This window comes from Coenobita brevimanus, chromosome 91 (assembly GCF_032717465.1).
Source record: "Coenobita brevimanus isolate Jiangsu-jjx chromosome 91, ASM3271746v2, whole genome shotgun sequence".
Lineage (NCBI taxonomy): Eukaryota > Metazoa > Arthropoda > Malacostraca > Decapoda > Coenobitidae > Coenobita > Coenobita brevimanus.
This window is the reverse complement of record NC_137044.1, coordinates 8,067,372-8,081,016: the sequence shown is the minus strand read 5'-3', so window position 1 is coordinate 8,081,016 and position 13,645 is coordinate 8,067,372. Positions and strand designations below refer to the sequence as shown.

The window sequence follows — 13,645 nt, the reverse complement described above, 5'->3', positions numbered from 1 at the left end:
ATGCCATAATATGGTTATAAGGCACTGGAGGAGTAGAGGAAAAACAAAGGCAGGAAGAAATATGGAAGTACTATATTAAGAAGTAGAACAGAAGAGCAGAAGAGGACAGTATGGAGAGAAAGACTGGAGACAAAAAGGCCCCTTCTTGCCATTTCTTACAACAAGGAGAGATACTGAGGAAGCATTCTTGTCCCCCACCCCAGTGGATGACCCCACAGGGTCTCAGATGTGGGTTTGGGGCAGCCTTTCCAACCTCCTTTATGCCCTTCTTGACCCTACCCCCCACCAGAGGGTTTCCACCTTACCCAGACTAACACCATACACTTTCATTCGACTAGTTAACCACTTAAATCTGGCAACATTTTAGCTTATTTTTGCCATCAACAGATGATTTTATTAGGTACAAGAAAGCTGGCTCATAATAAACTGGTTATGAAAGGCTAAATCGAATCCCTCAACGAGTACCTCGTCTACAGTATAAAGGTCATGTATCTGTTTTTTAGCTTTTTTATTTTTTTGCCACAATAGGATGCATTGGTGAATCGGCTGCACAAGTTAGGGTCTACTGTACCCGATCAAACTCCTTCCTTGGTTATCTTAAGCTAATTCCTCTATGATTCTAACACTTTTTCTTGCTACCTTTTCCCCTGTACAATGGTGCAACTCCCTCCAAGCCCATTTCAGGTAACCCACGCCAGTGTCAACAAACAGTGCGTTATGAGTACCTTGTCACCACCATACAATACAGTACTTCAACATTTCTCCATTAATGCCATCCACTCCTGGTGGCTTATGTAACTCCAACTTGTTAACTACTGGAGTGCTGACCCTCTACTGTACTGCTGGTCTACAACCACCTTTAACCCCTACACGCCGGGGTTTTTCCACAGTCGTAAGCTCTTCCCTACGGGGGACTTCGTGATTTTGGAAAAAATACCCTTACTTCAAACCCTAATATCTGCCAAACTATGACAGCTAGAGAAAAAATTAAAAATACATCAGACTCATCAAATCTTCCTCTTTCAAATGAAAGTATTCCCACATCTCCAAGTGTTCCATCAATGAGTAAGGGTAAGTTAAAGTTCGAAGGGTGGAGGGAAGACGCTTGCGGCTATACACGTCAACCGGCGTTGCTCCGCGCCCAAAATTGTGACGGCTAAACGCATCAACTGGCACGTAGGGGTTAATCCACAACCAAACAAATAACTACTGCTCTTTTCTTCTCTCCTCCTGTCAGACAACTACAACATTCTATAGCATGTCTCAAGATATCAGGATCATGATCCCCACCTTTTGTGAAAAACAATAACCAAGCACAATATAATATACATCCCAATATTTTTCTTACACTTGTTGGTTCTTCACACTGCCTGACAAAGAAAATGTATAGTCTATTTTGACAACTTATTTCCATTTCAGTATTCTATAGGAATGCAGATATTTTAAGGCAATATTGTGTTCGAAGATACATCTTCATGAATACTGTCCATAGTCTACTCAAGAAAAGCCTGGTAAAGATAAGGGCAAGAAAGGCAAAAACAGAACATCATACAGTATTCAGCTGTCTATTAAGTATAAAGTACAAAAAAGAAAACTTTCCACTACCTTATTATATTACACTGTAATTGGATAATAGTGTTCTCTTAACAACTCACACTGGAGATGTTAGTTCTCACTCACCCTTATCTTATGATAAATGTCTTCATATAATCAAAGTTGTCTGCAGCATAAAAAACAAGTGTCCTACAACTAAATCTAATATTTATTATAACAGCATAAGCTGTACAGTATATGCACATGTAAAAAGAAAAAATTATAAATCCATACTACAAAATTAAGCTGACCTACAATGAACTTAACTATTTGTAGTTCTGGATGTCAGTAATGAACTTGTATACAGCACTCTCTTATATTACTGTTAAAACAAATACTAATTGAATAATTCTAGAATTTACAAAAAGGTAATATCTTACTTTACTATAACTGCCCTATGTGCACTAGTGCAATATCATCCAATCACATAAAATATATATTCTGTTATCACAAATGATTACCAGAGGAAATATCAGACCAACAGATATGCTGGTGTGCAATATACATCTACCCTACCATCAACAATATATCAAAATAGGTCTGTGTTCTTTGCAATCTACATCCCCACTCTGGTACTGTGCCATACCAACAAAATATTTTCCTTCTAATACTGTACTGAAGGCATGACAAGCTGTGTCCCTTACTAAAGCACTACAGTATCTTACAACTCAAACACGCTGCAAAGGCTGTGCTTCACACTAATTCCTTTTGTTAGACAAAATAACACTGCACAGCAAATACAAACTTAATAATACTCTTTCAGTTTGTATTGTCTGTACATGGTAGACAAACAGCACATGAACACTATGGTCTTTTTGTTTCAGCACAGTGTCAAACAATATATCTCATAGTATTGGAAACTCCATAATTCAGCATTTACAAATTTAGTATTCACACATGAATCATCAATTTTGCAAAGAATATGAAATTCAGAACAATTTTAGAATCTTACAGGTAGGTTCATGTGTGTCCATTTACAAAGAGTTAACATTCTTTATATGCAATGTTAAATAAAAACAGATTGTAGTATATATATATATATATATATATATATATATATATATATATATATATATATATATAATGTGCTTACATCAAAATTCAGTTAACTTTGTCTTTATCCTTTTCCCACAAATTCATGCAAATACAGAAAAGCCTGGACTCTTGCCAAATCTTGAGTAATAATTAGCTTTTCTAGCATCAACCCTTCTCTCTCTTGCAATATTCAACAAACTCAACTGTTTCAGAACAATTGCATTCTAGTTAGATAAATAGAATAAATGCAGATGAGACATTTCGAACACGTTTAAAGATACAGTATTCAGAAACCTTTACAGTTAACAAGAATCTAATAAAACTGGTTCATATTATCCACAAATAATGTACAAAATAAATAAAAACACATAAAAACACTTGACAGCTTTACATGCTAGTACAGTGTGGTAAACCAGTAAGCCAGTCAAAACAATATTATGATAATGAATTTACAAATATGTCAGAAACCAGAATAAATAAAACAATAAATAACTCAACTTCCTACACTTCAAATTCAGTAATTCAAACTCATTGTCATAAACAACTGACTGTAATTAAATAAAAGTTTTCTTAAAATGACAGGCAAATATTACTTCCCATCAATATTCTATCATACTCTCAACGTGAAGCCCCTTTTTCAAAACGATATACAATAATTACAGCAAGCACTCACATAATGCGCAAATATTGTACCCAGAAGGTCCCACTTTATGAAAATTCCACATTATAGGGTCATATGTTTACATGTTAAAGAGTTTCATGGTACCCAAGCCAGTCCCAAGTTCACCGTTTGAGGCAACTTTCATTTTTTTTTTCCCCAAGACATTAGGTTACCTAACAGAGACTCCATTACATACAATCACTAGTGAATTCCTCACCTTGAATGGCAGAGGTTGTGGGTTTGCTGAGCGGAGGTGGAGTGGGGTTCCGTGGCCAAAAAGAAAGAGCAAAGATCACATACAGCACGTGTGCAGCCACAGCGCAGGGAGAGGATAGGCTCAACTGGGGCATGAATGCTCAGTGGAATGTGACGATGCCCCATGCAGACACACGACAGCTGTACATAATAGGCTGATGCAACCCCTGGTATGACTATCACTGGCCGCATTACATCCCACAATGATATGCCCCTAATTTGCCGCGTTATGACTGTTTGAGCCATGACCTGGGGCCTCTAACCGCATCGTCTATCGTTGCCGCGTAGTATGGTGGGAATAAAAAGGCGCGGGGGGGTGGGGGGAGCTAACTCTCCCTGCATAACATCTATCATTTAAGCATTGTGACAATTTTGGCATCAAATTTTGCCTCCCATGTTATATGAGTTTCACACTGTAGGATCACGCATTATATAAGCACTGACTGTATATATATATATATATATATATATATATTTCATTACTGCTTCTGATGTTAAGAGAAATCGGTCTCTAATGAGTCATGATGTCACTATGGTACCTGGTAATCATATATGTGGTCACAAAAGAAATGATGACATCTACCTGGAAGTGGTGTTAAAATATAATTTCATAAAACTATATTAGCTACCGATAAGTTCTCTGAAAAATCAAATTAAGATAGTTTAATATTTTGTCAACAATGACTGCTAAAAAGGGCACTACTTAGGGGACAGTGATGAAAAAATTAAGAGGTATCCCTGATATATTTGACAATCAAGTATCAATATTTACAAACTCAGGCTGATTTGAAGTTTCCTTTTCCTATTCAATGCCAAAAAATATATATATTATACTGTATATACATATACTGTATACATTTAAGCAAAGTCTGTCAGATCCTCAGTCTTCCTTAGGTTTCATTTGTACAGATATTTAAGTAAATTTCAGAAAAATAATATCTGCATCATTCTCAACAAAAGTACAACACAACAAAGTCTACAAGGTAATGTCAGGAAAATCATTCCCTGTTACAACATAAGTCAGGAGCACTATGCTGAGCTGTTTCTAAGTTGCAGCTGTTCATAATCAACATTAATTTTTACAATAATTTATAACTGCTTTCTTAGGTATAGTGACACATTCTATACATACTCAGATGATTATGAGTCATTCATGTCTCTGACAGATGTTAGTTAAAGCAGGTAAATAAATAAGCACAAAATTATTAATTTAAAAATTTTCTTGTAGATGAATAATTTGTGGACAGCTTGAGCAAAATTTTTCACATGACTTGATGAGTTACCATTCTTATTTTTTCATCTAATTCTGTCTTCATTAATTATTATGCTTACTCCTGGGTTTGTTTATATATATATATATATATATATATACACCCCAGTTTAACAATGCAATTGGTTAAGTAAAAACCCATAGTTAGGCTGGGTATTGTGTCTTGGGGTACCAGTAGATTTAACTTGTAAAGTATAGGGATGCATTTTCGAGCCTTGGGTTTCCCATCCAACTGAGTACTAAACCTACCCAGATAAGTCCAAAAACAAGTTTAAAGACAATCTAAATGGCCCAACAGCTGTAAAAGAGGCTAACCAAAGCGTAACACCTGTAAATATATCTACACACACACACACACACACATATACAGTACATATACAGTATATATATATATATATATATATATATATACTGTATATATATACACGGTATATGTAGACATACAGTATATATATATATATATATATATATGCACACACACACAGTAATATGCAGCTATATGATCCCGTTATGCAATACCCCACCTTTGCGATGTAAAAAAAATCAACACCTTTCCCCGCCTATTGATGGCCAATCCCCGGTTATCTGAAGGGTTTTTTCCGATGATATTTTAGACTTAATTTTTGTTTAGGATGATTTATAAACTGTTCTTAAACTCAATGTGTTTTAGTCACTGGTGGGGTGAACAATGCCATTTTGGGGCACAGCTTACTAAGGCTAATTTTCTTCCAGACTTACTTTTGATTCTCAGATTTTATTTTTGGGCTAAGGTGTTATAAACTTCTTTTAGGACTCATTTGGGTGGGTTTTCAACTTCGTTGGAGGGAATCCCAAGGCTCCCAAATGCATCCCTATACTGTACTTAATACGTTTTAACGTCCACAGTAACCAATACCCTGTTTCTGCAGTGGGTTTTCCCAAATGCATCTCACACCTTTTGTTCATAATATAACTGAAGAATAGAACATTCTCGAAAGAGAGAGAGAGAGAGAGAAACGACTGCAGACTTTCATGGCAAGTCGCATACCGCACTCAAGTTACTTGTAAATAACTTATATTGAGCAGAATTCATACCCATACCACCAAAAAAAAAGATATTTGTGATTTAAGAGTATACACAAACTACCCCAATAAACAAGACAACAATATAAAACAATGGACATGCATGAACACAATGGCACGCCTTTTCACCTGTTGTTACTGATATGGCAACTGACGTGACAAATATGAGAGGCTCTCACCATGATGGGTCCGCCTTATTGCTTCTGCAAACATCATCGAGATATCAACGCACTGGAAAAAAAGATAAAATAAATGGTTACCATGACAGCAGTGTGACTGGAAGTGTTCTTCACCCAGTAAACATTTGCTGGTTAAATTTATGAAGACTGAGGAAGGCCACTTATTGGTCCGATGTTTATGTTAGTACAAGTCTATCATATCTGACCTGGAAATAAAGTAAGAGCAAGTACATTAATAATATAAAATGGAAAATAACAACAAAGGTTAGATTAACATAAATGACACTATAATAAAGAACAAACTTCTTAGTACTGATTGGGTCATGAACTATGCAACCCTTTAGGCGATATTCATACATAATAATCTAGATCTGAAATTACCCACAAAAAATGACGGCATCTTATACTAAATACAGTAATTTTCTTTTCCACATACCTCTACATGTTAATCAAACATGACATTACACTACCCCGACACCACCATAATTAGTGCTACAAACAGTAAAATTTCTATAGTTCTGACTGCAGAAGGAATCAAATATTCAAAATACTGCATCACTCTGGTGGCAGAAAAATATACTTAAAAACCTACAGTGTCAGATCAAAAACATCACAACTGAATATACATAATTAGATAAATCATGAATGAAAACTGTAGTGACAAACAAATACAGCTTCAAGTTAATTTGTACATTTTTCACAGCAGGCCATTTAAAGATAGGTGAAGGGCTGTATTCCTCTAAATATGGTCAGACTGACAAGATATTTCTTATAATAGGAATTTTACTGTATACTGTATTATAAATACACAAAGATAATTGGATGCCCCCCACAATTTTCAAACCATGCAAACCACATTGAAATCATGCAATCCGTTCTTGCTAAACACATCAAACTTGGCAAGGTAAATCATCTAGCAATAAGACCAAATACCATATCCAAACTGTCTTATCACATTACTCCGTGACATAGTTATAAGCATAATTTTTTATTCACTTATATGCCGACTTCACTTTCAACTGAACATAGCAGATTCTGAATTAAATAAATAAATAAGTAGCAGGCTTTGTTAATATAGAGGGCAGGCAATATAAAGAACTTGTGTTACCATGCTAATGACCTCAACTATAGCAAACAATTCTAAATAGTATCTCCAAAGCCTTGTTTCCTCTAGGATCCCTCCAACAGAGTATGACCATTTAAGTCTCCACGCTATCTATCCTTACAAGCTTGCTTTTTGCTTTCTACCCATTTTCTTCCCTCCCACACACTTTCATACCAGCAATGCTTTACTCTGAACATACACAGCATCATGAAAATGCTTCACACCACAGCCACTGAGTCTCCCTGAAAAGCTTTTCTATAAACTGTCCTACACTATGCAATCCTTATTATGCACATTACTTACACAACTCATTATCTTGGCTCATATCTCCCATTCAAAGTTCATGTGCTTCTGCTGTACAGCATCTAATGCTTCAGCTACATTACTTACACAACTCATTCGCTTGGCTCACATCTCTCACTCATAGCTCATTTGCTTCTGTTCTACAAGACTTTAATATCTGCAGCACTTCTATTCATGTACACTTGAGGGTCATAGTTAGTGTCCATCCTATAATCCTGACTCCAGGTGAAGGGTGAGTCACAGTGATGGTTTCACTCTGCACAATGACCTCTTATTTAGTGTTAAAGTGGTAGATCAAAGCTCTGGTAGCTTCCACATGATACAGTTTGCCATGACATAATTATTCAAGCAGTCCTGAGAAACTCAATCACCATCTCCATTCAGTGTTGTTGCTTAACCCCAATCTCTTTTGCCCAGCAGACCTGTTGACCACAGGTAAGCAACTGCTTCTGTGGAACCCTCCTAAAGATACAATACAGTTCATACACCATGTAGGGACCCAGCACCTCCTTCAGGTTGACAGTAACTCACCAGGATCAGAACTCTCTCTTTCCCTAAGGCAAGGTGCAGGGAGATATGAGGAGATTTGGCTTCTGGGTGGATGCTGCCATTGCTTTGCAACATCCATAGTACACAGTGCCACCATGTGTTGGCTCCTCATCAGTGTCATATGGTGTGAAACCCTGGAACTATAGACCTTGACTGTGCCTTCAGTTTTTGGTGCTTGACCCCGGTCCATCTGATCAGGCAGACCTGTTGGCCGCAGTTCGGCAACCACCCCTATGGCATTGTCTCATTGGTTCCCTACACCAATTATGTCTGCATCTTTGTGTGGAGTATGCTGTGCAGTGCTCCGTTATGTGTGTTATATTGTGTGGGCCTATTCGACAGTACATGCAGGGTATGTGTCTTATGCAACTCCACCCAACCCAAAGATAAGTTGGTAGTTGAGGAGGGCTGGATGATGTGACTTGCTGTAAGCCTACCTAAGTGGATTTTATTACCTCTATTTAAGGACAACTCTGATGGGTGGATGTCAGGAAAAAGGGGAGGGGGGCCTGTCATACGGCGTTGTGACTGAGGTGTTGTACTGACCTGCATGTGAAATGAATATGTATGTGTTTCTTCAAAAACTAGTGTTGAAATGTCTGGAGGTGGGATATTAATGGAGAAGGTCTGATAATGTTTATGTGCTGATTCTTTTGGTGGTAGGTGAGGGCACTCACCATCCACTCATTCGATGCAGTGCTGCTATCGGGTGTCTGTCCTCTCCTTCATCCTTCTTTCCTTCATTCTTTCCTTGTTCTTCTGCCTATGGGCGACTTTACACTCCCTATTCTGTCTTTCCTTCCTTCATTCTTTCCTCTTCCTTCTGCCTGTGGGTAACTCTACATTGAGTGACAACCCTAATGGTTTCTTGTACACCTGGAAACCATTTACTATGCTGGGTGGTAACCATATAACCAAATTTCGGTGCATGGTGGTTTAGTGGGTAATTACTATGCTCCAATCGGATTGGGCCAGTGAAGGTTTATATCCAAGGTGTGGTTGGGGTTTATTGCTCACATAATGCCACTCAGGGCTGAGCGAGGCTGGTCACTCTCATCTTAAATATCAGGACCAAGTTGCCTAGCCCCGGGCTCCTATGCTCCTCATGGGGCAACGTAGGATTGAATGATGAAATGAATGAATGATTCTTTTATAAATATATCTAGGTGTATTGTGTCTCTGTCATGCAATGACAGGGGTGCTGTGTATTGGCACAGACAGCTGTAAAGAACTGTGCCCCCCTAATATCAAGGTAGTCTCTAACAGGGAGGACTTCAGTTTCAGAGTGTAAGCAATTTGTAGGAGTGGTTTTGGAGCAGCCAGTGGTGATGCTTAGGGTGTTATATTGTATGATTTCCAAGGTGTTGGATAAGATGGGAGCCCATGGCAGGAAGGTATAGGCCATTACTGATCAAATGTACGGTTTGTAAAGTTAGGACAGTGTTTCTTTTTGTTGCCCAAAGTCTGTCCCTGTAGTTTCTTTGAGTGCACTGAGTCTCTGATTGTATTGCCTCTTGACATCTTGTATATGGTTCTTGAGAGTGAGTGTGGTGTCATATGTCACAAATGATCTTAGTGGAGGGTGTGTGTGGCGCATGTACATTAGTGTGATGTAAGGGGAGTACCTGCATTTGTTTACTGCTGGTGATGAGTGTGGTGGTGGATCTGGCTGGAGGTTGCATTGTAATCGGTGGAATGGACTGCCTATTTTGAATGGGTTGTTTTTCTGACTGTGCATGTTGGTGTTAGGTGACATATGTTTGAGTATTAATTTATATGTACATTTACTTGTACTTTGTGGAGTGGGATGTATTGGGATATGGAAGTGGCAGCAGCACAGCTTTAACTGGTGTTAAGTACCATTTCCTTATGTGACTGGCAGACAAGTCTAATATTATCTTTACACATCAGTTGTGGATGGGGGATAATCTGGAGCCCCTCTCATAGTTGGGGGGGGGGGGATTTCACATTTATTTTATCATACTGACTTACAAGAGGATATGATGAATAAGTTTCAATTTTCAAGCTGATATGTACAATAGTTTAACCATTACAAGGTACTAATGGTAGGCAAATTTTCAGGTCAGCATCTACCATGCTTTAGCAATGATGAGCACCAGTAAATTGTATGGCTGGAAATTAATATTTAATTGGTCTTTACTGACACACCTGTATATTGCAGTCAGAGCCATATCTTCCAGATGTAAGATGCAGATAATGAAATAAAGACTAGTATTCAAATTAAATTTGTATTCTTAATGACACTGAATCTCTGACATATTTAACTAGTGAAGAATTCATTATCTTTATCATATTCTATCTTGATATATAAAATGATACACAGAAAAAAATAAAGGCAAATAATGATCCCCCCCCCCCCTTGGAGGATAACTGATGTTTATATGACTGATTCACAATGTTGGATAGGGAGTATTTTCACTCAGAGGACTGGCATCTGGTTGGGTAATTGGAAATTTATAAATTATACTGTCCTCACCCTGCCCTAGGGTGGGAAAGGAGGTCCGGATGATGATGATGATATTGCTTTCAAGCTACAATACAGATAATTAAAGATTGAACAAATACAGTCTGTTCATTCCACTATACATGGTACCCACTGAATCCCAGATCTATCCCCCAATGCATTTCTTTATAATCTCAGTTCCTCCACTTTTCCTCCATCTTACTGTATACAGTATGCTGTTTTCAAAAGCACCTGTTTCCTCGAGGCTGCACTATGTTCATAGGCTATGTTACAGGCATTCCTCCACAGCCTGCTAATTTACATCTATAGACCACTACATTAAAACATGTTTCCAATTCACTCTCCTAACCTCCTACTATGGAATTCCTCCACTAACCCATTTGTCAACATACAGTATACCCAAGTATCATCCATACAACAAAAACTGACTACTTATAAACATTGTTTGCTTTAGCTTTGGTTATGAATTAAAACAAAAAACTACTTAAAAAAAAAAAAAAAAGCAATTACTTGTATTTATAGTAAAATAACCTGGGGATATTCATCCAAAATAGTCTCTTTACTGCCGAAGTGCAGTTCATACTTTGTTGTTAGGAGCAGGAATTAGTTAAAACTGAATTTACCTACTGTAGTGAAGATAGCAGATAACACTAGGTCCACCTACCCTATCAGCCTCATCACAATCATCACCATCTACAGAGGTACTGAGTTGAATAGGAAAGAAACCGATTCTCCATTGTGGGTTCGACGGATTGCCTCAGCCAAAATGTTGGAGACATCAATCAGCTGTAAAAGCAACAGGTCACATAGCAGCATTAGTTACCAAATTCAATATGGTAATAACAGCATAGCGTTGTACGCAACTTCTCTGGAAGCCTGAGTTCACAATTAATTTTAAAGATTAAAGCTCACACACAAGACAGAAGAAACAAACATTATTACAATTAAATTCATGTTCAAGCCAACAAAATCACATGCAACTGTTGGAAAAGTGCCAAGGCCACTACAGTCTAAAATATTTTTCAATTCAGTCGTAAAAATTAGGTTTTCCAGCTTGGCACCGATGCTACTGAATGTGTCATACGTGTGCAGGAAAAATATCTTCTTCACAGTCCTGAAATTACTGAGGACAGGCTACGTGCCATGCTTAACAAATGCAACTTTGTCAGTTTTCAACATAAAATCACCAAGACCATTATCAAACTTATCATTACTGTGTACAGCAATGTATACTACCATCTTGAATGACAGATCATGTTTCTTTTATTATCAAAGCACAGAATGAATAAGCAATCCAAGTCCATCATCTTTGAATCATATAATTCTGATTCCACCCACAGTGTGGGAAATGATGACAACTTTACTCACATGGATATTTAAAACAAGTACAGTTACAAAAATAAATAATAAACAAACATTAAAAAATATATAAAAGTAAAGATACTAGCAGTAAATAATTTACTTTTGCATACTGCATCTTATACTTTTAAATACACAATACTTGGAAAAGGTAAGTTTAAGCTGTAATAATGTCATAATTTAATTAAATTTCTTGATAAACCAGGTTTCTCCACTTACGAAAGGGAAGCCATATCTCACCTGTGTGACTGTGATACCTAACAGGCCTGAGAGAAATGGGGAAATTTAAAAAATCAACTGTGTAACTACCTACTGAACTCACTCAACACCCACAAACTCAATTTTACATATCACTACCAGCATAGACTGCAACGTTATATTAAAACTGAATAAAGCAAGACTTGCACACCAAAACAAAGACCACTGTGATTACACCAAACACTGCTGATTGCACCAATAATAAACACTGGACTGATTTTAATAATACAGCACAATAATGAACACTCACCATCAACCTAACCCAATTTTCCTTGTTCACATGAGGTGGGTAGATATAAAGCAAGGTTATTATCTCTTTAGAGACATTAATTATAGTGGAAGGAAACCCCATGTATAATCTCCCATCCTTTAGGCCAGCAGGAGGTACAAGACCGGCTGCACCATTAAATATATACATATATACATGGCAGACCCTCAACACTTGCAGGGGTTAGGTTGAGGAAGCTAACGTAAGTCCACAAAACCATAATCTCTTTTTTTTCTATTTTTTTATCCCAATTCTTCATAAAACAATAATCATACAACTAAACCATTACCAACCATTACTTTACATACAAATATGAGGACATTATCCTTTAAAGCTTTTATCTTCCTTGTAACACCTGAAATAAAGGTTAGTGCATTTAAAGAATTAGACATCTGACATGACAACCATACTGAACATGAATACTCGACAACCCAATTCTAAAAACTCTTTCACAGGGTCATCACTTCCTTTTCTCTCCTGGGCATTTTTTATGCAGTCCAGCCAATTATGATAATAATAATATAATAAAAATCAACTATCTATAGCCCAACGCCTCAATCCTCTATAGGGTGGCCACAAATATATCACCTAAATGTTGTCCTGTCTCCTGCCATTCCACTGCCCTCCTCCCAACTTACACCCCCCCCCCTCACTCTCATATAATTCTCTATCTCTCTACTACATCCCTCAATCTCATCCTCAGTCTCCCCCTCCCTTTCCCCTTCACCTCCTCAATCACATACACTCTCCTAGTTAGTCTCTCACTCTCTATCCTCTCCACATGGCCAAACTACCTCAATGTACTTCTCCTAACGTTTTCTATCAAATCCACATCCACACCACATCGCTCCTTCACTTCCATATTTGTCAGTCTGTCTCTCCATGTACCTCCACATGCTCCTCTCACATAAATCATTTCCACCGTTCTCATTCTTGACTTATGTCTTTACAACAAGGTCCAAGCTTTGCTCCCATTCGTTAGAGTGGGGATCACAATACTGTCATGTTGTGATTTTCTTTTTACTTTCATGCACACTTCCCTATTTCTTGTCATTGCTTTCAATGAACCAGCAACCTTTCTTCCTTTGTGTACCCTATAAAGTCCTTCACCCTCCAAGCTTCCATCCTATCACACTACCCAAGTACTTAACCCCTAAAGACCAATGTCTGGCGGTCAGCAATTTGAACCCTACACTTCTGCTACGTAAATTCCAAATACTGACAATCATAGACGAACTGAATATACAGTATACCAGTACTGAA

General features: G+C 37.6%; 1 protein-coding gene across 3 annotated transcripts in view; it reads right to left on the bottom strand.

Moving 5' to 3' along the window:
• Nucleotides 1-1,504: 1,504 nt before the first annotated feature.
• Nucleotides 1,505-13,645, bottom strand: part of Prps (phosphoribosyl pyrophosphate synthetase) — a 38,078-nt gene continuing 25,937 nt past the window's right edge. The window contains exons 6-7 of one of the 3 annotated variants that reach the window (XM_080281857.1): nt 11,162-11,283; nt 5,996-6,107 (exon numbers count right to left, since the gene is read on the bottom strand). In XM_080281857.1, coding sequence (XP_080137983.1) covers nt 11,191-11,283 — 93 coding nt within the window. In that variant the 3' untranslated portion in view covers nt 5,996-6,107; nt 11,162-11,190. Of the gene's footprint in view, nt 6,108-11,120; nt 11,284-13,645 lie in introns of all 3 variants that reach the window. The other 2 variants (XR_013899496.1, XM_080281856.1) reach the window with 2 other exon arrangements.